Source organism: Simochromis diagramma, unplaced genomic scaffold, assembly GCF_900408965.1.
Source record: "Simochromis diagramma unplaced genomic scaffold, fSimDia1.1 OVJJ01000333.1, whole genome shotgun sequence".
NCBI classification, from domain to species: Eukaryota; Metazoa; Chordata; class Actinopteri; order Cichliformes; family Cichlidae; genus Simochromis; species Simochromis diagramma.
The window spans coordinates 3243597-3267541 of record NW_024386765.1 but is presented as its reverse complement, the minus strand read 5'-3'; the positions used below and the strand labels follow the sequence as shown (position 1 = coordinate 3267541).

The 23945-nt window shown below is 41.5% G+C and overlaps 1 protein-coding gene and 1 long non-coding RNA gene across 8 annotated transcripts in view; one reads left to right on the top strand and one right to left on the bottom strand.

Annotated features, from left to right (window-relative positions):
- Window positions 1-23945, bottom strand: part of ppfibp2b (PPFIA binding protein 2b) — a 93761-nt gene that overhangs the window by 8228 nt on the left and 61588 nt on the right. For 5 of the 7 annotated variants that reach the window (XM_040036043.1, XM_040036059.1, XM_040036070.1 and 2 more), the window contains 16 exons: window positions 17185-17412; window positions 16187-16279; window positions 10922-11033; window positions 9573-9634; window positions 9403-9478; window positions 9221-9303; window positions 9048-9115; window positions 8902-8967; window positions 8760-8820; window positions 8491-8538; window positions 5886-6042; window positions 3095-3230; window positions 2879-2998; window positions 2638-2788; window positions 283-394; window positions 109-197 (listed from right to left, as the gene is read on the bottom strand). In XM_040036043.1, coding sequence (XP_039891977.1) covers window positions 109-197; window positions 283-394; window positions 2638-2788; window positions 2879-2998; window positions 3095-3230; window positions 5886-6042; window positions 8491-8538; window positions 8760-8820; window positions 8902-8967; window positions 9048-9115; window positions 9221-9303; window positions 9403-9478; window positions 9573-9634; window positions 10922-11033; window positions 16187-16279; window positions 17185-17412 — 1662 coding nt within the window. The remainder of the gene's footprint in view (window positions 1-108; window positions 198-282; window positions 395-2637; window positions 2789-2878; window positions 2999-3094; window positions 3231-5885; window positions 6043-8490; window positions 8539-8759; window positions 8821-8901; window positions 8968-9047; window positions 9116-9220; window positions 9304-9402; window positions 9479-9572; window positions 9635-10921; window positions 11034-16186; window positions 16280-17184; window positions 17413-23945) is intronic. The other 2 variants (XM_040036063.1, XM_040036052.1) reach the window with 2 other exon arrangements.
- Window positions 4280-23232, top strand: LOC120736140. The gene is made up of 3 exons (XR_005696425.1): window positions 4280-4404; window positions 5521-5522; window positions 23221-23232. It is a non-coding gene; the product is annotated as an uncharacterized LOC120736140 (long non-coding RNA).

Below are 23945 nucleotides of genomic sequence, written 5' to 3'. Positions count from 1 at the left end.
AGGGAAACATGTCATACATCCCTTTTATTTTTGGGCAACTGAAAGCTCATTCCCCCCATATGGTAACGCTGATTTAACTTCACATGAATTGATTAGTTACAAACTCACCACAGTGAGATACTGCAGCATCTGCCCATCCACTCTTCCTTCATTAAATTGGTCTTTGTACTGAGGAAGGCCAATATCATCAAGCCAACCTGGAACAAAGAACATAACTGTTTTCTCGGAGATTTTCCCATATGTGTGTCTGTGCGTACGTGAGAGAAAGAATCCTTTACATACGGGTAACCCAGAGGTAATCGAGCTCTGCAGATTTTTCAGGCTGTTTGCTACTGATCACTTTGATGGACAACTGAAGCTTCTTCCTGTGGAGTGGATTCTTCATGGCCATCTCCTGTGGACAAAGAGAAACGATTGGCTTTTTCCTCCTGTTACAGTTTAGTCAAGTCAACCAGATTTAAAAGCAACATTGGTCAAAGTGCTGTACTACCAAAAAAGAACTCTTTAGAATATCAAAATTAATAAAATCTTACAAATAAATAAAAGCAAATGTTGAGGCTTAGTTTAAAAGCCAGTGTTTTGAATGGATTTTAAAACATTTCCAGTGTTGATTAGGTTCTGATGTGAACAGGTAAACCACAGTTTAAAAGCGACAGCAAGGGTCCTGTCGTAAAGGTCCTTCATGATTTTATGTGGCTAGGCAGCGATGTTCTGGAGCAGCTGCAGATGTGAAATCAAAGACTTGCTTACACTCAACTATTGCAGTAGTCGCCAAGTAGTATGTCAAAATGCTACAACTCCCATGCCATTAAGAGTGGGGAGAAGGTCTGAACAACAGAACCTCTGCTATCTCTTCGTAAAGTCTAATGACATCCATTTTTAGCGTGTACGATCAGCAAAGGTTGTAGCATTACTGTAGCATCAGTGCATCGTCTGCATAGTGAAGTGCTGTAATGAACGGCGGACCTTTTTTTTATGTAATCGACCCCCATAGTCGAATGTGGAATGATGCTGAAATAACTCCAATAACAGGCAAAACATGAAAGAGTTTTCCAAATTCTCCAAAGTCTCCTATCTGTGAAATTATTGTTTAAAAATATTTTAGTATACATTCATCGAACAAGTGAAAAATCCCTGGTCAGATCATGGGAGGAGACGCAAATCCCTTTAGGTTCGCGTCAGGAAAAGCATCCAACATAAAACAAATCTGCCAAATATAACTTGCAGAGCTGCTGCAACAGCAGCAACCATCCATTCGCTCATCCTTTTCAGGGTGGCGGGGGGTGCTGGAGCCTATCCCAGCTGTCATAGGGCGAGATATACCCTGGTTGCCAGTCTGTCTCAGGGCTAGCACACAGGGACACCATTTGCTCTCACATTTACTCCTGTGTTTTGGACTGTGGGAGGAAACCACGCACGGGGAGAACATGCAAACTCCACACAGAAAGATGGTGGAATTGAACTCAGGACCTTCTTGCTGTGAGGCAACAGTGCCAATGACGTGCCACCGTGCTGCCCGTGCTGCAGCAACCCTTTGTGAATAAAGCAACAGCTTGAAGTAGCTTCTTCTACTGCAAAAGTGGTTAAATTGGCAGATAATGTGGAGCACCCATAAATTAGTAAACCTGCAAAATATTAATTCAATCATTGATAAAATGACTGACAATCTGACCATCCATCCATCCATCTTCTGCTTATCCGTGGCTGGATCGCGGGGGCAGGAGCCTAAGCAGAGAAGCCCAGACCTTCCTCTCCCCAGCCACCTCCTCTAGCTTGCCTGGGGGAACAACAAGGCATTCCCAGTACACCCAGAAGGTGCCCAGGAGGCATACTTGTCAGATGCCTGAACCACCTCAACTGGCTCCTTTGGATGTGGAGGAGCAGCAGCTCTACTCTGAGCCCCTCCCGGATGGCTGAACTTCTCACCCTATCTTTCAATCTGACTATCTGATGGTAATTTCATTGAATTTAAATGATTAAACTAACCTTTTAGTAATAAAAGCCATTCAAGTTCTGGTTGCACCTAAATTTAAAGAAATACTGCAAGCTGCATACCATAAAGGACAAACCTGAAAAGTATATTCAAAGACCCACTTTCTATTAAAAAGATGAAGAATTTAATGAAGAACAACTTAAAGAAAAATAACAAAATGGTCAAAAACCAAGGTAAACACAGTAGATAAATAAACAAACAGTTGTGTACTCCTAGCAGAAGGATATATAAGATGAGGTATTTAAAAAGAAAAACAGAAACTCCAGCTTTCTGATACGGCGATCCAAGGTTTGACAGTTTCCATGGATCACAGTATCAATATAGATTAACCTGAAGAAAGAAACAGAACTGATCAAAATGATCTGGATGAGACGCAGAGAAAGGTTGGAGGTGGAGATGAGGTGTATGATGTGACAGTGTTGAAGGCGAAACTAAAGAGCTGGTTGAAAGGCAGAGGCAGGCGTTACTAAAGACCAAACAAACAGACAGACGGCAACAATGATCAGACAGGTAGAAATGGAAAATATGTGACACGCTGTATGGAAAACCAACACAGTGTGATTGTGTGTGCCGGTTGTCTTAGAAGCATCACTTTAGGAACCACACTCTATAAAGCAGTGATGTGTGCGTTTGAGTGTGTATACCTTCTCTAGGTCTTGTGGCGTGGCTGATAGCAGAGTCTGACCGCTGGTGACCCACTGGCGAGCGAGGATGCTGTACTGACCTAGTCCAATGTCTTCAATCCAGTCACACACCTGCTCTGTGTTCCACTTAGAAAATGGCGTCTTCAGATCTCTGCATAGGAACAAAAAACCAAAAAGTGAACCGTGCACCTAATCACTCCTATTCACTTTATTAATATAGATATTTTATTAATTAATATACTGTGTTTTCCCTGGACGGGCCAATCGAGGTCCAGCTGTAGCTCTGAATCCTCCCCTCTTGAAGTCTCCTAGCTCTGGGTCATGAACTTGGACAGGACTACCCGACTGACTGCGACGGATCCTTGCAGACAGAAATGAGAACATGAGTATAAATATAAAAAGTTTAGGACACCAAACATGCTGTTAAGTGTGTGCTCTGTATATCCTTAAAACATACTTCCCCCAGAGTTTCCTAATTCCTCTGTGACCCTTCCTGTTCTCTGGTGAGACAGGAGACTGCTGTCCAGAGTCCACTCCAGAGGACAGCGGGGACTGGTCTGATGGAAAGCACTCCTCCAGCTTCTCTGAATGCTCTGCCACAGGAAAAAAAACAGTGAGGAGGGGAATCACTGCAGGAACCTGAGGGGAGCTCTGGGATCCAGAGTATCTGTGTTTCCTGCTATGGACCAGAACAACATGAACATCTGCTGCTACAAATTAAATCACACGTACGGGAGATTGTTCTGTTTGCAAAATTGACCGTCTCACATTGAGATTTTTCATACATGCAATAATAAACCACTTTTTGTACAGCACTACACCTTTTATGTTCACCAGACCAACAGTTTGAAATTCCCAGTAAGGTCCTCTATTTCTGATCACAATATTAAAGCTCCTACTCATACCTATAGTCACTGTTCTGGAATTACTTTCCTGGCTACTTCTAGGTCATAGGCTTTGTGTTTAAGCAAATATTCAATACTAAAACCTACTACAAATAGTCAAAGGACAACTCAAAAAGAGATTTAGGATTACTCTAAAGAAATCCCAAAACACAGCACAAACACTACACATCCAAAGACAACACAAAAGTAACCAAGTGACCACAAAGACACAAGAGAACAATTGCAAAAAGAAGGCTCTATACACAAAAACAGAATTTCACTACAAAAGAGACACGAATTTGTGTCTGAGAGAGAGACAGGACTACCTTAGAGAAGACAAATAACCATAAAGATATGCAAAAGACAAAACAAAATGACAAAAGAAACAAAGCTCCAAAGATTTGCATCCCACAGTGACCGCAGAGATGCTAAATTGCTGCAAGAAAGGCTTTAAACAAGGCTAGAAACAAATCTGAAACGTCTGCAAAAAACATAAAAAAATATACCAAGTGACTTGGTACAACCAACAACACAAAGAAACAGGAAGATGCACAGAGCAGCTGGAAAAAAGACACCAAAGGAAAACAGCTACTAAGTGGAACAAAGACATAATCGTTAGAAAAAGACTCAAAACTACAGTTTGTGTGTCTTTCTCCTATGTTGGAGTGCTTACTGTGTCATAATTCAAATGTGGCTGTTAAACTGTCCAATATTTGACAGTGCTACATAAAATGATGCAGATAACCTATTTAGCCCCAGAAACAGAGACAAGCTGGCAAATTCTTCTCAATAGGTTTGTAAGACTCCTACACTTAGGGGTGAAATGATATACCCACCAGCATCATAGAGGTCATGTTTTCCAGGAGATCCTGATGCAGAAGAGGTTAGTTAAGTGAGAAGGATGCAAGCAGAAAAAAAGCAGAAGGCATTATTAGTCAAAGCGTCTTTATCTCCGAAATAAATGCTGAATACATGTTTGATTGTAAAGCAGAGCTGTTGACGGTTAAGTCTTTAGAAGTACTCTAAATTACTGCTTCAAGCCCATTACTCTGAATATCTGTCTCAGTTAATATGCGCTGACCTCTGAATATGCATGCTAGTCCATGCTACATCTATCCATCCTATCTGCCACTCAGCGGTAGGATCAAGAATATCTGCCCAAATACTCTAGAACGAGAAAACGATTTTCTAAGATAAGTGCAAAATATACAGAGTTTCTTAAAAGTCCCTGAATAGATTGTGAAACCTGCCACTTCAACTATTTGAAGCAGCTACCTTTTGATTTCACTCCTGTTTGAACACTTGCTCCTTCAACAGGGAGCATCAGCTGTGGACTGTGAGCGAGTGCAACCCCAGTGAGGCCATGAGAGCGAGTGGGAGCGGATGTCGGATTGCATCCTTCTTTGTTTACTTTCGGGTGTTTTAGCTAGTTGAACTTCATACATACTTAAGCTTGCACTCCTCGCCCTCTCGCAGTCCTCTGATTACCCTCCTGCCTTCTTAAGCTCTGGCTCTGTGTACGCAGATATACGGGTGGCCGTGTGCTTTTATGCCTATTAGCTTTAAAGCGTATGTTTAATTCAGCAAATGCTGATGCGAGAGAGGCGGGCATTATCTTCGACAGCTCTCTGAGTCGTGAGGGAGTCCTAATAATCCTGGGCTTTAAAGCTGCTTCATCCTCAGCGAAAACGGCTGCTCACCCTGACTCCGCTCACCTCTCAGAAAATCTTGTTTTGCTCACAAGATAGGTGATGCTTTTGTTTGCTCAAAGAGGCTTTCTCTCAGTGACTTCACAGTCACAGAAACACTGCGTTTCAGTTCTTCTGAAAGTGTATTTTCAGTGTTGACATTTGCGTTTCTGTGAGGGCATACAGTACCTAAAACCGGAGCACTGGCACTCCTGCAGCGAACTGCAGTCAGAGCACAAACAGGAGAAAAGAGCAATCCGACAGCAGAGCAGGCATGAGGAGGAGGAGAAAGAAAAGGCACAGAAAGGAAGCAGTGGGCGAAGAGTTAGTTGACAAAGACAAAAAATATTTTTGTTTTGTTTTGCTTTGCAGTGCCAAATGATCTGTTCACTAAAATCACTTGCTTTATATTCCAAGGAAAAGTTACACAAGAGGGGAAATATGCATGCTGGCTTTCTTGCAAAGCTAAATAAGATGTGTACGGTCAATATGAAGCTACAGCCAGAAGGCTGCTTGATTAGCTCAGCTGAATAAATGTATTTCCCAAAATATACAAACATTTTTCCCTTGAGTGCAAGGTCACGCAGATTTTTTATGTTTAAATTACAAAGAGCGAGAGACCTGCATTTGAGATTTCACAGATTAAAACATGGTGCTTAACAGATACAACACTCACTCAGACTGTAGTCCTGGCTGTGGCTGTGGACAGGCGAGAGCTGGACGGGAGATAAATACTCTCCGTCTCCGTCGCCGTTCAGCTCGGCCCGCGGCTCGTTCTTTTTACTCAGTTTCCCCGGCAGAGTTTGGTACTTGTTCAGCTCCATGTGGGGATTCTGTACAATATAAAAAGCAAACAGTGTGTTACTCTTTCAGCCAAGTCTGGCATCACATTCCAGATATAATCTTAAAATGTATACAATTCAATAAATTCACTGCAGCTTTGAATCTAAAATGATTTTCAGACACCTCTGACTCTAACAAAGTGGACACCTTAATCTCTGTAGTGTTGCTATGTGGCTCCGATTCTCTTTTTTTACATTCTTCTTTAACTACACTGAAAGTTAGTGGCTTTACCCGTGCTCCGATGGCTTTCATAAGATCACAGCGGGGGCCGTGAGGTGATTTGTGTTTTTCCTCTGTTGCATAACCGTCTGTCCTTTAGACAGTGAATGTCTGATGATGCTGGAATATAACCGCACATTAAAGTCATCGGGGTCTGAGAGAATAACTGGAGAAAGGCCAGCAGAAAGAAACAGCTGGGAGGCAGCTGTGATGTCAAGTACTAGCGACAGCCACTTCAGGTGGGTCTTGGCCCTTTTGTGTGTGTGTGTGTGCGCGTTTGTGTGTGTGTTTGTTTGTGTAGACGCAGTATGATTATACGATTATATATTGACTATAATGCACTGTGAACTTGTCATGCTGAGAACAAGAGGTCAGAGGGCACCAGGACAGTTACATCACTGTTTGCTATAAAGCACAACATTACTACACATCCTAGCAGTTTATAAGTGGCCTCACAGAAAAGACGACAACGCTGTGAGCTTGTTTTTGTCTATTATATCCCTCGAACATATCACTAGGTCATCAGTCATTACTTGTTGATGTAAGTGCATCGGGTCTATTTAAGAGATGCTTTGCCTTGTGTGGATCTTTTTATGCAGCCATATAACTACTCACACAGAAACTACTCCATTACTTTTTGCTTTTCTGTTACATCTCTCAGTACTCTGCCTCTTTCTGTATGACCAACACTCTGTGTACTTTCAATGTATGATAGTTAGTATGTTCAAGTCTTAATTCATATGGCTTGATACTAATTAGTATGTCCCCTTGCCCTTGATTGGCTCCTCCACTTGCCTGTCCTGCTGCTGCCTCCTTCCCCTGCACCTGATTGGTTCCCCAGTAGAACGTTCTTTACTGCTTATTAAAAGATCATTTCACCCTCCTGCTAGAGAGCTGGGGTCCAATCTCTACTTAACCTTTATTTATTAAAGTTACTTTTTTTTAGGTTAAAACATAGTATTAAAGTGTTTCCTGTTATTTGTGAAACACGTATAATGAGGATGGATGACTTGCTGGCACAAACAAAATAATGCGAACCTGTTAGAAATCACTGAATAGGATAGAAGAAGGAGCGCATCATTCTAGACGTTTTAGACTATTTGTTTACTTATAATAAATACAAAATAACAGAAAATTTAGGAACTCTTAGAGGAAAGTTGCCCATTACCTGGACAAAAACAGTCACAATCACATTTTATAGCCATATATAGTATCTTTAGATACAGTTTCTTATCATTGGGGGGGGGGGGGGGGGGAAGTTGGTCATGAAGATTAGTTAAGGAAGGAGAGAAGGAAAGTGGCCCTAATATATCCATGTGGCCGCTGTAATAAGAGCTGTCTGAATTCTCTTAATACTGAAGAAAAGGTGCTTCAGTGGTTCATTTATTGCCTCATTTAACAGAGGAAACCCTAATCCACCCTTTCTGAAAGGAAAGGTGATCATCTTGACAATTCAAAGCATCGCACGTCAGACCATTCACAACAATAAACGATCAAAGTAACTGACGTTTGGTGCAGATTATCACGTAAATAAATCCTTCTTTCTTATTACATAACATGCAAATATGTGGATATGTTTTAGCCCAAAGCTGGACTATGAACCACTCTGTTAAAATTCTTGCTTTAATCAAGGCAACGACTACAAAGGATCATCTCTTTAGTCGGAAGAGAAAATACGAGTGGACAGCAGGGTGAGATTTCCTGCGGGGAGTCTACACAGGAGAAGATTAGTGATGTAGTAGAGACGAGAGACCACAGAACGTATGAACCTGTAGTTTCGCCAAGTAAGATAGCCAATGTGATATGAGCAGGTGGTGGCGACTACATTAAAGGGTTACCTGCAGTACGATTCACCGTGTTGTTCGTTTTTATACAGCCTGCATAAAACAACAAGGTAAAAACAGACAAGGCAAAGTATCCAATATGTGTTTGAAGCTCTTTTTGTGCCACGCCAACATTTTAATGAGCAGTCGGATTCTCTTTTCCTTATGAAATTACATCTTCCCCTGACTTCATGGTGTTTTCCATACAGGTCATGGAAAAACCGATTAGGAGTCATTTTTTTTGGACTATTTGGCCACAGCCCAAGTCTTGTTTATATTTTGATTTATTTCATCTTCTTTACAAAAAATATATACTAATCCTGCAATCTAAAGATGTATAATGAATACATGGGATTTGTGTAGCTAAATGTGTGACATCATGTTGCAGATCAGTACCTCGGCCCCTACATCTGATTCACTTTCAAGTGGCTGGATCTCTACAGCCTACAGCCAACAGAGAGACGGGAGAGACCAGAGAACACACACACACAAACCCAGAATTAGAAGGTTAGCAATCACACAGTCAGATTAACAGAACGTTAAAGATTAGCTAGAAAGAACTGATTTAAAGTACTTTTTAGTAAGCAGATGTGATAGGCTGGATTAGATAGAGATTAGTATGTTTATATTAAACAAGCGAATCGTGGAGGCAAACACTAACAGACCTTTTGTAAAGATCCACTCTGCAACTCTTCAAGACTGCTGGACATCAACCGGCGTCGATGCCTGCAGAAAAAATATTGTATCACTGACATCTGGTTAAGCAGACGTACACTTTGAATGTGCTTGTACTGTAGCAGGGCTTACCAAGACCCATTAAACAAACTTGGGTCAGCAGCGGACACCAGCGATGTCTCCACAGAGTTCTGGAAACTGCAACAGACACCGCACAGAGTTAACTCAGAGTCTGGCGTTCATTCATCGCGTACAGTACGTGCGCTGCACATTCATACCTGAAATCCAAATCCCTCTGATATGGGGATGAGGACAACATAAGCGGTGACGATCCTCTTGATGACAGCTATGAAGGAAAAAACATTTTTTCAAAGCATTTGTGGAGGAATGAAGTGAGATTATTAACCCAATAATTCTTTGACTTTTATTTAAAATTTCTTGTGAATCCTACCTCTGATCTGAGGATGTCAGAGTGTGCTTTGTGAGTGATGGCTTTGAGCTTTAAACTGCCGCTCAGCTCCTCTTCACTGCTTCCTGGTAGATAGAAACCAAAACAATTGGCGGCATAGTGACGTTAGAGAGAAAAGACAGGTTTCCAAGCAGAAACTCACAATACAGAAAAAGGAAGCTCACCCTGCGTGAGTGCCATGACCTCCCTCATCTTTCTGTATTGGCTGAGCAGAATGGTAAGCTCCTCTATACGCCGATCCTGTTATCACCAAGGCAGAAATGGTCATTCTCTTTTTATTTAATCTTGTTGTAAATGATATATATTGTAGCAGAGGCAAAAATGATTTCATTACCTTTTCGTCATTTGAAGCCAACAAAGACTCCATCCCCACCTTTAACCTCTGGTATTCCTGGTCTAACAAAGAAGACAAAGAAGTTAAAAAGGATCCTATTGTACCCTCACGCTAGCTAGTTAGATCAGGGCAGCTGATGGGTGCACGAAGCGGTGCTGGTGACAGACATGAGAGCCGTGCAAATAGGACTAATCAAGCAAAACAAATACATGCTGACAGCACAACTGCCCATGCAGCATCACCTGGGACACACGTGGAAACTGAGCATTGTCAACAGCACCATTACCGAGAGAAGAACTAATGAGGCTTGCATCAGTATCAGCCACACAAACACGAGCCGGCACCAGATTTCATTTAACATCCTTTCAAATGCAGAAACTTATCTAAATGGGATTTTTTTTGTTTATTCAAACGACTCAGCTTTGAAATGATATGCATGTCATCGGTGGCTTTAGAGCAGCATTTATAAGGCAACAAGAAAGCAATGAACTGCAATATGACAATGCCAGGAGGAAAAACAAAGCACAAAATGTCAGGATACTGCAACGCTCTCTGGTGACTCCTCCTGCAGAAATGAATAAACTAGTTGCATAGTTTTATCTACTACTTGTCCCACTCTCTTCTGAGATTTTCTTTAGATGACATGTTTATATTATAGTCCTCTCAATGTGCTCGTTATGTTCTATTTACTCAGATTTGAATCTATTTTTTTACATGCCTCACTGTGTGCATTTATCAGCGTGTTTGTGTGGTACTTTTATACTGTACTTTATATTCGATGTGTTCTTCCCAAACCGGAAGGCACTTTGGGTGAACTCCTGTTAAATAACGATGATTCGATGTTGTATAAGAAGTTTGTAAAGGACAGTGGACGCTGCATAGCCTGACACTCTTCTGAGTCTTTTTGATTTGAAAGGATGTACAGGCTCACATCACAGACACACACTGAAGCTTAGCTGTGGTCCAATCTCAAACCAAACATCCACATTCCTGATGAAGAGACTACTTAGCCTCGACATTTAAAGTGTTTCCCTGTTTGGTTTTAAGTTTCACATTTGAGTCATAAATGACCAAAACAGAAAAATCCAGCTGTCCAGGAGGTTGCTTAGAAATTAGCCCCATTAGCAACATAAATGCCTTACATTTGTTAATCAGATGCTTGATATACACCTCCTCTACAGCAGAGGGCAGCAAAGAGTGGAAAAAACACAAGCCAAGTGGAGAACAGAGAAGAGAGGAACTGTTGATTAGATGTTACAGTAATCAGAGTTGACAGACGTGCACATCGCTGCCTCTCGCACATATCTGCACTGACAGATTTGATTGGTCAGACTGTCAGCTGAGTGTACCTCTCTCTGCGTTGTCATTGGCGCTGCCGCCTCTGGCCAGCAGCTGGGTCTGTAGGCACACGATCTCAGCATCTTTGGAGGCCAGGAGCTGCTGCAGCTCTGAGATTTCTGCCTGTGGAGGAAGTCAGAGTAGATGTCTGTGAACTGGGTCGATCTTCCAGGTCAGTGGATGTCTGTGAGCTGTAAGTGTGAAGCAACTAAGCAAATCATTTTTCTTAAAAAGGAATCATTTCTAAAAACCAACCAGCCAACTGATGAGCCATCAGAGTAACACATAAAATGAGTTGTGAATTCTGAGATTATTCTATATTATCATCATTATTATTATTATTATTTGGCACTGAGCACCTTCTTTCAAATAAAAACTACACAATGGAAATATAAAACAAGCACTGAAAGCCACATGTAGCCACAAGTTATTTTGGTTTTCTGCTTTAAATCAACCCCACTATTTCACTTTTTTACAATACTTTGTTAAAACAAACTCTACCACAGCTTTCTCCACACGATCTAAGGAAACTGCATCACCACTCAAGCATCTATCCAATGGAAGTATTTCTGGCAAAAAAACACAATTTCTGACACGTACTACGCTCTCCACCCTCAGCTGTTAACTGTAACATGACTGATATTACTGCATTGTAGGGATGGGTATCAAAAACCGGTTCTTGTTGAGAACCGGTTCCCACTGTTTCAATTCCTTGGAATTGTTTGCCATTTTTGCAAACGATTCCCTTATCGATTCCAGTCGCCCCGGATGATGTCACCATGTTGCGGAGCATCATTTACCTGGCAGGAAACACGGCGCCTAAGCGGTGCAAACGCTCAAAAGTTTGGTTATACTTTACGAGAACAGATGACAACAGGGCAGCTTGCAATACTTGAAAAGTAGATATTTCATTTAAGGGAGGAAACACTGCGAATATGCAAAAGCATTTGCTCACAAAACACTCGATGACCTTAAATGAATGTCGTGTTTTTAATCCCGCTCGACTCGTGAATCTCAACCCAGCAGCAGCGGTAACGTTTGCACGCCCTCTCCCGTTAATGCGGCAGGTAAATAATCAACTAACAGTGCATATTATGTTAGTGAGATCTGCCTTATTACAAAACCTGCCATTACTGTGCATTTAGGTGACCATGATGAGAGAGACAGACAGAGTCTGGCTCAGATGCTGGCAGTTCTCGCTGCAGTCTACCGGTAGCGTCTCCTTTCAGGCCAGGATAGACGAATGTCACCGAGCAGTGACTCAGTTTGTGGTCAAAGGCTTGCACCCATTTGCCACAGCAGATGCCCCGATTTTCGGTAAGTGAATGTGTTTAATTGTAGGCAGGGACATTACTGGATATTCTTGTGTAATTGCTACAGAATAATTTATGTTATACTTTGTTATTGCTACAGAAGAATATTTATTTTATTATTTTACATTTACAATTTTTTTTTCCTGGGGACTCTGTGACCCCATTGAAGAGCCATAGGCTGGATCTCTTAAGATCTCACTGTTGGGTTTGTAAGGCCATGTTACTCCTAAATTTCTATCTTGTTCAAAGAGAAGATATAAGACAGAGTTCTAAGCTATTCGACCTTAGTGTTCTCCTTTTTAAAAAAGAATCGATAAGAGAATCGATAAAGAATCGAATCGTTAAACAGAATCGAAAATGGAATCGGAATCGTGAAAATCTTATCAATACCCATCCCTACTGCATTGTGCCCAAACAGCTGAAAATGAGGCCAGGACGATGTGCCATAAACTGCACTTAGCTGTGGGAAGACTTCTTAACAAATTTATAGCATAGTACAAAAAAGTTTTGACAGATTGTTTCCTCTGAATAATTGGTTCAGTTTTGTTGAATGACATTCTGATATTTATTTGATCTATCACTAAGCAAATATGTGTGTTTCTGTGCACTGCATTCATACAGTTTACGTAACTTTAGCTTACTAGCATTATCTGATAGCATAGCATGCCACCTTCTCATGCTAATATAGTTCTTTTTGGCTCCAAAAACAACATGGCAATGGTCAAACAAACAAAATTTGAGGTCCAGGAAACAATAGGTGGCATCACTTTCATAATGTCCATCTTTTATATACAGATGGTGTAAAAACTACATCGTTTTTGTAGATTTGGGGCAGAGGACATATTTAAAGCCCCACACAACACAGAACACCGCACATATGTGCGTTTGTTTTATGTGCATTTGTCCAGGTGAACTTTTGTTCTCCGGCCAGCAGTGACAACTTTCAAGAATAACCATTTCAAGATTATCAATCACATCCATCTTTTATATACAGTCTACAGCCTAGTGACTAAGAGCTAAGAGCTCAGTCAGACCTCTCATCACTTTAACTGAAGCCAACACAAATGGACAAATTAGGGTACCGATGCTTCCGTGTAGGGAAAATTCAAATACAACAGCAAAAGGGAATGTTAGCATCAAAGGAAGAAACATCTTCTGCAGTATCGTTTTTTAAAAGAAACAATAATACTGATATTTTATACATATGCAAGCGTTAAGCCTCTGTCTTGTTTTTCAGTATTGACCCTCTAATATAATAAAAACTGCTGTACTTCAGTCACATGCAATCCACGTTTTCTTTATCCATTACAACTTTCCTATTCTCAGACATCAGATTAAATGACTAAAGTGCCAAAATAAGAATTAAACAGGAAAATATTTATCTCCAAAAAATCATAAAGTGGACCCTGTTATTTAAGCTATTTGCTTGTGTTTGCTCTGAGGCCTTGACATGTTATGACAACCTAATCTGAGTTAAGATGAAAAGAATAGTAAAAAAAAGGTAATCACACATTATGCTAACAAATACAGTGGAGGCAACAGCTGAAGACAACAGGTGTGTGTCAGACAGTATGTGTGTGCACAGACTGTATGGTGGCATGCTATAAGTGCAAACTTAACAATGCCTGCAGCTGCTCTGCAATAAAACCCAGAAGCAAAAACCTACAATAGGGTAAGAAGCAGGGGAAGCCAGAGAATAACTCAGAGATGTGCAGGGTTTCGTTACTACCATCAGATCTGCATTTGTCTCGAAGGCTCCAAATATTACAGAGCATATAAAATAAAATGAAAGGCACCAGCCAGGAAATCTGCTGAAGTGAGAATATGTGGAAGGCATCATTACCGTGTTATATCCTTTGTGCACAATATGAACACAGTAGGGTCGCACAAACACACAGAACTGATAGAATCAAATAAATTCACAAAATCCATGCAAACGCACACTAAAAATCACAACGACGGGAAAGAAAAAGCCACAAGTAAAAGGATGGAATCTACTGGTTTCTGCTTTTAAAAAATACAAACCTTGTCCTTATCAAAACCAGTGTAGGTTTTGATTTATTTATTTATTGTGTAGGTTTCTCTGTCCGGTCCCTTCCTGCTCAAAGGGACAGGACAGAGCTTCACAGCTATCGCAAGACCAACAAAAACAAATGCAACTAAGGAAACTAAGGAAAGAAAAGAAATGCGGAAAAAAAACACGAGAAGGGGAGGAGCAAGACGAGAAAAGTAGAAAAGAAGAGGCCAAACATAACACTAATCATAGGAAAGAAATCAACACGGGGAGATGACAAGCGGCAAGAGCAGGAGGCAGGAGAGGAGGAAGAGGAGGCACCTGTGCGCTGCGCCAGCGCTCCTCCCAATGCTGCTTCTCCAGCTGTGTGTGCTCGACAGTCAGCTTGAGGCTGGACAGCTGGGTCATGAGCGACTGGTAACACACATGGAGAGAGTAAGAGATAGAGAGCTAGAGAGGGAGAGAGGACAGGAAGAGAGTAATGACGGGGAGAGATTTAGGGATGTGAAGAGAAAGGAGGAGCGGAAAAAAGTGAAGAGAGCAAGCCGCAGAGAGGGGTTAGTAGAGAAGAGGAGAGGAGGCGGATAGTGAAGGAGGGAGAGAGGAGGAAGGAAGCACTGTAAGCACAGAGAAACCAATGGCAGTTTGACCTCCTTCAGACAATATCCAACAATATGTTAGAGAGAGACTCTGTCATAACAAAGGAAATGAAGCTGCACGTCTCTGCTGCTGAGAAACACAAATGAGTGAAGCTCTGATTATTTCATCCTGATGAATGAAGGTTAAAGAAATTCACCTGGTGACAGTCTGATCAAATTATCGAACGTTTACGTATAACATCACAGTAGCACCAGCTGTTAATTTTATCTTCTGTTACAGTATCCAGCATCCATTCTTGTCTACATCTGCTCTATTTCCTTTTTCATATGTGCAATTATCAGATTAGGAAGTCCGTCCTTTACACAGGTTTGCTGCAGTGACTTCACAGGCCAGTTTCCACATTTTGAAAAGTCTTCTTCCGGTAAGTTTGATGAGAAGTATACACCACACTCACATCTATGATATGAAGTTAGTCAGATTAGTTTAGAGCAATGTTTGGGTTCGTTTAATGCAAGTCTGGAAGAAAAGGGGAACAAGCCGCCTGGCTTTGTCCAAAGGAAACCCACCCTAATGAAAACTTCGGAGCTCATTAAGTCCCATTTTTTTATTCATTTTTTATTTATTCTATTGTATTCTACACAAAATAACTCTCGAAAAAAAAGCAAGAGCTGCATTTTATTAAAAATAGTGGAAAAACACAACAAATCTCAAAACTATATATGCGCTCCTTACAATTTCACATCAATAATGCAATTTAACTTAAATTTAAGAAACGCCAAGAAAATACCAGATGGAAGATCTCAGAGACTAATGAGCTCAATTAGTGATGTTGTTGGATATTAAAAAAAACATCTTCAGAAGAAAAACTCGGAAGGGACTAACTGCTCCGTGAAAAACTATGTGGGCAAAGAGTTCAACAATTTAAGGGTAAAAGCTTCATAAAATAACAAAAGATTAGAGAAGTTCAAAGTATCGGGGCATTGCATCATAACATTTAAAGATCCAGAGATTCTGGAGACACCTCTAGACCAAGTACCAAGGCTAAAAAACAATGAAACGCTGCAATTTTGGGGCCCTACGACAAGTGAAATGGACATCTGTGAAGACACCACTAATACTAAATGATGTTTACAGATTTTGGAGTAACATTGAAAGAACTTCTTTCGCACAGAAGACAATGCCAAACCACAATTTACATGTTTTCCAGCAGTAGTGAAACACATTTTTAAGTCTTCATATTCAAAAATATAATAAGATTTCTCAGTTTCAACATTTGATATGCTTTTTGTATATGTTACACATGTGCATGTAAGTGCATTTTACACTGCTCTGTGTGCTTTAGCGAGTACCTTGGTGGCTCTTAATTTCCTCTCATACTGGCTCTTCTCTCCCTCCAACTCATCCACTTTGCTCTTCAGCTGCTTAACTTCTTGTTGCAAATCCTGCAGAAAAGCCAAACCATAGCATTCTTCAGTTAGCCGGACCACTTTACATACATGTGCACAATTACGAAACTTTTCTGATGTTTCAAGCAATTCTCAAAAAAAGTTATACATTTCATCTACATGTCACAATCGGCACAAGGTTCATCTACATGAGTGGGCACGCATGCCAGCATATAAATGGGAGGGTATTCAAACACCAGGTTCACATTCAGTGCAGTTATAAAGGTCCCCGGGGCCAGACAGTGGTTAATAAAGGAAACAAGATCCTCCTGAAACAGACACCACAACGTGCAGTTAACAACCAGGAAACCCAGAACACTACTGAAAGCCTTCCGGGTCGCACATCTGCCAGCTGCGCACTGCCACCATCTGGGGGAAACTTTGGACAGCAGGGTTATAGGGACCGTAACATGACCCATCCACCAGGTCAGTGTATTAGGAAGCTGACAGATGTAAACTTTGTTAGTGGAGGAATCACTGTCATGCAAGGAAACCACATCGAATCTAATACAAAACACAATTCTGGTCCTAAAGGCAAGCTTGAAAGGATTTATAGAGACAACATCCTGATCGGTGCTGAAGTACATTCCAAATGTTTCAAATACTTGAGGAGTTCACTCTACGTCATACTGCTGGAAGACTTTTTAGGTAAATAACTCCTCAAATGTATGGAAGCATTTAGAAAACCCAATCGAAAGCCTCAATCACTGCAAGAACCAGAGCAGAGTGTGACCCCAACATCCTGCAGTACACATACAGACACTACAAGAGAGGTTGTTAGCTTGATTCTGTGGAATATTCCAAATACCGGGTGGTGTGTGGACTGGTTAAAAGGGAAGAAGAGAAGAGAAGAAATGATGGGGAAGGAGGGTAAGATGAGTTCATCCATCAAGTCTCCCTACGTGAACAGTCTTTCCTCCATTGTGCTGCCGGGCATCAGAGCCAGACAGGCTCAGGTCCAAGCCGACCAACCCAACTTGAGGGCTGTAGCCCTGGGCTTGGCCGTCTCTTGGCTCCCCCTGCTGGGCCTCCTTCTCCTCCAGGGCCCGTTTCTCCTGAATGCGAGTGCTGATCTCCTCCTGAAACCTGCACATCTGCTCCTGGAGCTCACTGATGAGATTTACCACACACTGGGAGGTTTGGAAGACAAATGAAGGGTGGCAGAAGAGGTGAAATGGTGAGATGAGGAGAAGAAAAGAGGAATAAATGAAAGTCAGTTGAGAGGAGGAGAGGAGAATAAAACATGAACTTATTTGTTAATCAGTCAGTACAGGGAAAATGGTTGATGCCACATCTGGATCACTGTTGGCCATTTGTAGTAGAAACTCAGAAAACACATAAAAATCTTGTGAAACACACAAAGCACAAAGATTTACACAAACACTTGAAGCGGAAGAAAGAAATGCTTAAATTCAACTGGAGAAAATGTTAGAATCCTAGAAAAGAAGGAGCATTACACCTCAGCACATTGACAAACAACTGAAAACATAAGAGTAACTTTTACTCCTTTAAAAACTTTTGCATTATGCAATGCCCTCCTCTTGTATTAGTGCTGTAACAGTGAGATTGTGGGAGACAGATGCAGGCAAGGCATCATGCCTCACCGTCTTACATTGTTGAAATAGTGTGAAAAACAGATCTGTGCTCAGCTACAGCGCGAGTGTTTCTGCGCCACCTCCCTGCTGGCTCAATGTGACCACTGACAGGAAAGGAGCGACCACTTTATTCTTAAGGTTAGTCTGGGGTCAGAGGAAAAAGCAGGAAGTCTAGTGGAGTTTGGAGAGCAGCGGTGAACAGACAAACACCTCCTGTCAGCCAGAATTAGAGTGGGGTGGTTAAGAATGGGTTGTATTGTTTGGGTGAACTGTGCTCCAACTGAGTGGATGAATCATTGTGTCCAATTAAATCAAGACAGTGGTCACAAATCACTAATTTGTCTCAGAGGGTTTTCCCAGTCGAACCAGCTTTTGTACAGGAATTAAAGATCGAAAGGTCAAACGCAACACGCCCCGTTGTGATACGACCACGACACTTTAGGCGTTCCAAAAGTCCTCAACCAACAAGTCTGTCATGCTGATGCACTTAGTGATTTTGCATTGTACTGGCTGTTAAGCTAATGTCGAGCGTATCCACTGAGGACAGATCAGGGCTAACATCTGTCTTCTGCTGACATTAGAATAGTTTCCATGGCAACTTCTGATGTTGCACAATATAAGTATGATACCATATTGTAAATATAAAAAATGGCAATAGGAACAAGCTGCCAAGATTTCAGTCTCTGTCATTGTGCTTCGTGGCCTATTTTACATTTTACATGAAAAGCAGCTCACCAGGCAGGGCTGTTTTAAACTACATAAAATCCACATTTCAGGCATCTAAAGCATAATTTTGTTTAAGTAATAACCCCATCTGGCGCACCAGGGTTATTATAACATGCCTGAGCTCCAGCCAAGTCTAGTCGCATGGGAAACAGAGCCGTAACCCAGAATTTAGACCAATAAAACAAAACAAGACAGGATGTAAAGACAGGAAAAAAACAGAGCGTACAATAAAGAAGAGACATGAAGGTGCACAGAGCAAAGTCTCGAACTGTTCTTTTTGTTTACACACATTAAATGTTGAGCAAACTGTTGGTCTAAGAAAATGTCACAGCTCAGGGGAATCTTGTTCCTGAAAAGTGGTTGCTTTAGTACTTAAAGGTGTTCGTGAGACGGCAGCGAGCCTGTGTGTGGTGTTGGTGTGGTTTCCTGAGGTGAAAGTGTTTGGCCCCGAGGAATGCTCAGAATGGATGCTTGCCATTCCTCCTGACAGCCTACCGGAGCCTCGCAGCTGTTACTAACCACACACACAGACACACACACAGACACACACGTCCTGACTTTACTGACAAAAATGCAGACCGGTGTCAGCCCCATCATAACGTAAACAAAGCAAAGCACCTCAGCTGCACACCGGACATGTTGGATTCTGGTGAGTACGTATGTGCATCTCAATACTGAATCAATACTAAACCAAGACAGCACCAACTTATAAAAACAACTCATTGACAGGACTGATGTTAGATTTATGTGGTGGAGCCTCAAGCTGAGAGAATAGGCCTCATGATCCCTGAAGCAGCCTGAAAAACAGACTAGATAAAGTGAATAAGTGCCGCCCAATTCCTGTTGAAGTTTGTGCTGCTTTTTTACATTTTTTGCAATATAACCTATTGAAAAAGGACTGCTTGATAATATCCTGCACTATTTTGTTTAATCTGCCTGTTAGATTTAATGACTCATTAACTGAAGGTGCCGAAATGCTGTTCCGGATTGTTCCAGCTCATTGGCTACATGAACTCATGCATGTAACCTAAATGGATTTTTTGGATACATTTCAGCACCAAAACTACTGTGTTAGGTACAGGCATGATGCCTTGGGTTAACAGTAGCCACATGCTAGAAAGTGACAAGATTGCATGTAAAAGATGGGAACGTGCTGCAAATATATTTCTAGGAGCACGCAAACTGATTTACTAACATCTGCGATATGCAGGTTACTGCTAATTGCACCAGTATTTAATGCTGAAAACGGGTATTGCATTTTTTGTGCTGGATATTAAAATGAACTGACCACCCGTGCTAAGCAAACAGTGCAACTTTTGCAAATCACTATTTTAAACCAACATTTTAAACATCAATTTAACCGTAGTGTGAGACAAAGTGGTGCAGCTAGCATGCCGTGAGTAGAAAGTGCCAAGATGTTGGCACTTTCTACTCAAACCAAGGGTTTGCAGGCAGTTTTCTTATGAAATAAGGATCATGTCAGGTACACTAAACTCAGGTTCACTGTACCTGAAATGGTATCTGAAATACTGGACAGCTCCCAGGATTTATTGACAGAATGTGGCTTCCTGACTGAATAAAAAAGTTTTCTGCTAAGACAAATGTTCTTCTTGTTATTGAGTGAATGTGAGCTTTGCACAAGAAGCAAAGTCAGCTCACACTTGGTTTTCTCATAGAATCAGACATCGCTGGCAGTCACGTCCTGCAGGATTTGCAGTGTGGCTATCATGCACGTTCAGTTAATGTGCACCTTACAGGTCAGAAAACAATATTTCAAACTACATCCTGTCACTTTTTGTACATCAGCCGTCTGTTCCTTCTTTTTTCTCTGTCCTCTCTCTTTTCATCTTTTCCCTTCACTATCTCCTCCCCTCTGTCTGCTTCCGCTGATGCTTATCACACTCCATCCATGTGCGGTTGCAGAGTATGGGCCCCTGCGTGTCAAAAATGCTGTATCGTGTTTATTCTATCAGAGCACGGCCCTGGATGGCTTGTGATAGCTTTACACACAGACACACACACGCACACGCACACACAGCGAAACCACATGAGCAGCCTTAGTATCCGTTTGTGCCAGTGGGAAGCAGCTGGGTGTCACAATGAACAAAGTCCACACAAAGAAACTAGTGAAGACAAGCAAAGGCTGCTCAGCCGGACTTGGTTGGAATGCGTGTACGTGTGCATCGTTATTGTGCGTTCTGTCAGTGAGGGAAACAGCGTCCTAATGTAACTCTCACCTTCACCGAGGCCCAAACCTGTTGCTGAGCTGAGCAGTCGTTTTCACCTACAATCATTGGCCACTTCATTGGGTACAAGTTCAAGTGGTTGCTAATCAAAATAGCTAATCAGTAAATCAAATGGCACCAACTCAATGGATTTAGGCATGCATGCATAGTCAAGATGACCTGCTGAAGTTAAAACTGAGGACCTACATGGTTGTTGGTGTATTTCAGCGGGTGCTGATCTACTGGGATTTTTCTGCATAACCATCTCTACGGTTTACAGAGAATGGTCCAAAACAGCGGTCCCCAACCTTTTTTGCTCCACGGACCGGTTTATGCCCGACAATATTTTTACGGACCGGCCTTTAAGGTGTTGCAGATAAATACAACAAAATAAAAGAAGTTTTAAGAAAAGAAGATTTATTCATAACACACGTGAAAAGACCCAGGAAAACAGAGTTAACGATAAAAACGATAACAAAATAACGCTGAAAACCGATAAAAACCCTGAAAACCATACATTTCACACCTGAGCCTCAACTCTCGCAGCCCGGTACCAAACGACTCACGGACCGGTACCGGTCCGAGGCCTGGGGGTTGGGGACCGCTGGTCCAAAAAACTGAAGATACCCAGTGAGTGACAGTTATCTGTGAGAAAAAAACCTTGTTGATGCAAGAGGTCAGACATGAGCAGCTGCTTTGAGATTATGAGAAGGCAACAGTAACTTGAATGACCATTCCTCACAACCAAGGTTTAAGATCGCCTCTCAACACGTCAAAGCTTGAAGCAGAGGAACTACGGCAGCAGAGGACTACACCAGGTTTCACACCTGTCAGCTAGAAAAAGAAAACCGAGGCTACAGTTTAAATGGGCTCACCGAAATTGGAGAGGATTGGAAAAATGCTGCCTGGTCTGATGAGTTTTCTGCCGCAACATTCCTGGTTGGATCAGAATGTGGTGTGAACGGCATTAAAGCTCCAGCCTGTTGGTGGTGTAAAAGTGTTGGGGGATATTTTAATGACGCACTATGACACACTCACTTAAATGCCATCGCCTACCTGAGTACTGTTGGTGACCAAGTCCATCCCTATATAACCACAGTGTACTCATATTCTAATGGCTGCTTCCAGCGGGATAATGTGCCATGACACAGATCGTATTAAAATGGTTTCTTGAACATGACAATGAGCTCACAATACTTAAATGGAGGGTGTTCACTTTTCTGTAAAAGTCATGACGGCCATACTAGAATTATTGATTTCTTGACTTCAAAAGGTGGAAGGGCTTTAGGTGCACCAGGTATTAGTGAGGCTCGTGAGTTTCAGGTGTTTTTTCACAGTTTCAGTTAATTATTTCTAAAGTCTACGATCAAAAACAAAAACTGTTTCGCTGACTCTTTGCAGGATGTGAGCAGGGTGGTGTTTAAACTACTGTTTGATGTGTTCTGGCTTGTTTCAGAGCCTCACCAGTGAAGTTTGTACCCCATCCAGACACATTTCATCATTACCTTTGCCAGTCAAGTTGGCCAGAGGGTGGGCATGTTTTCACCATCTGCCTGGTTATTATCTGGGTGACAGATATTTCAGGATCGCAGGACAGATTCTTCATTTGGCCTCTACGATTTCCATTTAAATGTGGGACAAAAACTGTGGGAAAATCCTGCTCGTGTGACTTTTTCACTGGTTTAGTGGGTAAACCAAACCTGAAAAACAACAAAAGTAACAGCAGGCTGCTGCTGTGGAAACGAGAGTCAACATGAGAGTTTCTAGAGAAAGCTGTAACGGTTTTTCCTTTTTGTTACACATGGCTTAAAGACAAAATCTGTACTAATTTGCATAAATTTCCAACAGACAAGTGTACAAGGTTTCATGTACAGACTGTGCCTTGTGTGAAATAGCCGTTGCCTATACAATAATGTACTTACAACTCTGAGGCTGATAAGAGCCCTGTGAATAGACCCGGTTAGCATCAAACACACATTCCACCAATCACACTCCTCTTTAGCGGGATCATCTGCCACCAGCCGACAGGTGAGGTCTCACAGACAGGCGATGGGAGGAATCAGTGCCTCATAGTTTAATCCACACATTAACATTTGTTTTCCTTCTTTATAAAAAGCTTGGATGAGAGAGTATAACTTGTGAGAACAAGCACAGACGCAGAAACCAAAGTTGCAGAAAGAGTTAAAAAGCAGACATGTAGTTACTGTTATATCTGTAAGCCACAATATTGCAAATACATATTATACAATAACATAATAATCCCCCCTCCCCCCAATCTGTGCCTTTCTACTGTGACAGCAGTGGCCCCTGGTGAATGTGCATGTTCCCTCCTGGCTTTGAGACAAAAAACACAATAAAACCAGACAAACAGCTTACATACATCCTTAGACAGCATGTCTGAACTTCCCAAGAGCAGTACCACAGGATGCGTGTCCCTAAATAACCCCTCGTGGAACATACGGAATAAAGATTATTAAGCTTTATTTGAAAAACAGTGGTAAAAACAATTGTGTTGTCTATTGATGTGCATTTTGAAGGTGATTTCATTCAAACCAAGCGGTGGCTGCAGACCTGATCATACCAGCGATGATGTTTTTGTTCCACTGGTTGCTCTTTGCAGCTGATAAATAGCCCAAACTAGCAGAAATGTAGTGAAGGATCACCCAGGCAAACACAGCTGAACAGTTAATGACAGTTGTGATTATTCAAGACGCTAATATCACATATTCCTATGTTGCATTACGGAGTTTTAGAGTTGGGCAAGATGAAAAGTATGAGACAGTCGGTATCTGGCCTTTCCACCTAATGAAGTACCTGAAAATCAATGTGTATAATCAAAGTACCAATAACTGTTTAATACCAACAAGTAAGTTAAAATAATACTCTTAATCTGGGCCCTAAAATTAGATGGTTTATTTCCCAACCATAAACAGGATTAACTGTGCAAAGTAAAATGTTCATCCTCCTGTTATTTAACTCTAAAATACATCAATATGTACACAGAAGGGAAAACTTCCACTCAGGCAAGTGTGGCAGGGATCTTGGCTTATAGCCCATGAAACACAGACATCATACAAGTTTTCCATTTCTAGATCAAAGACTTGAATGTGTTTGAAA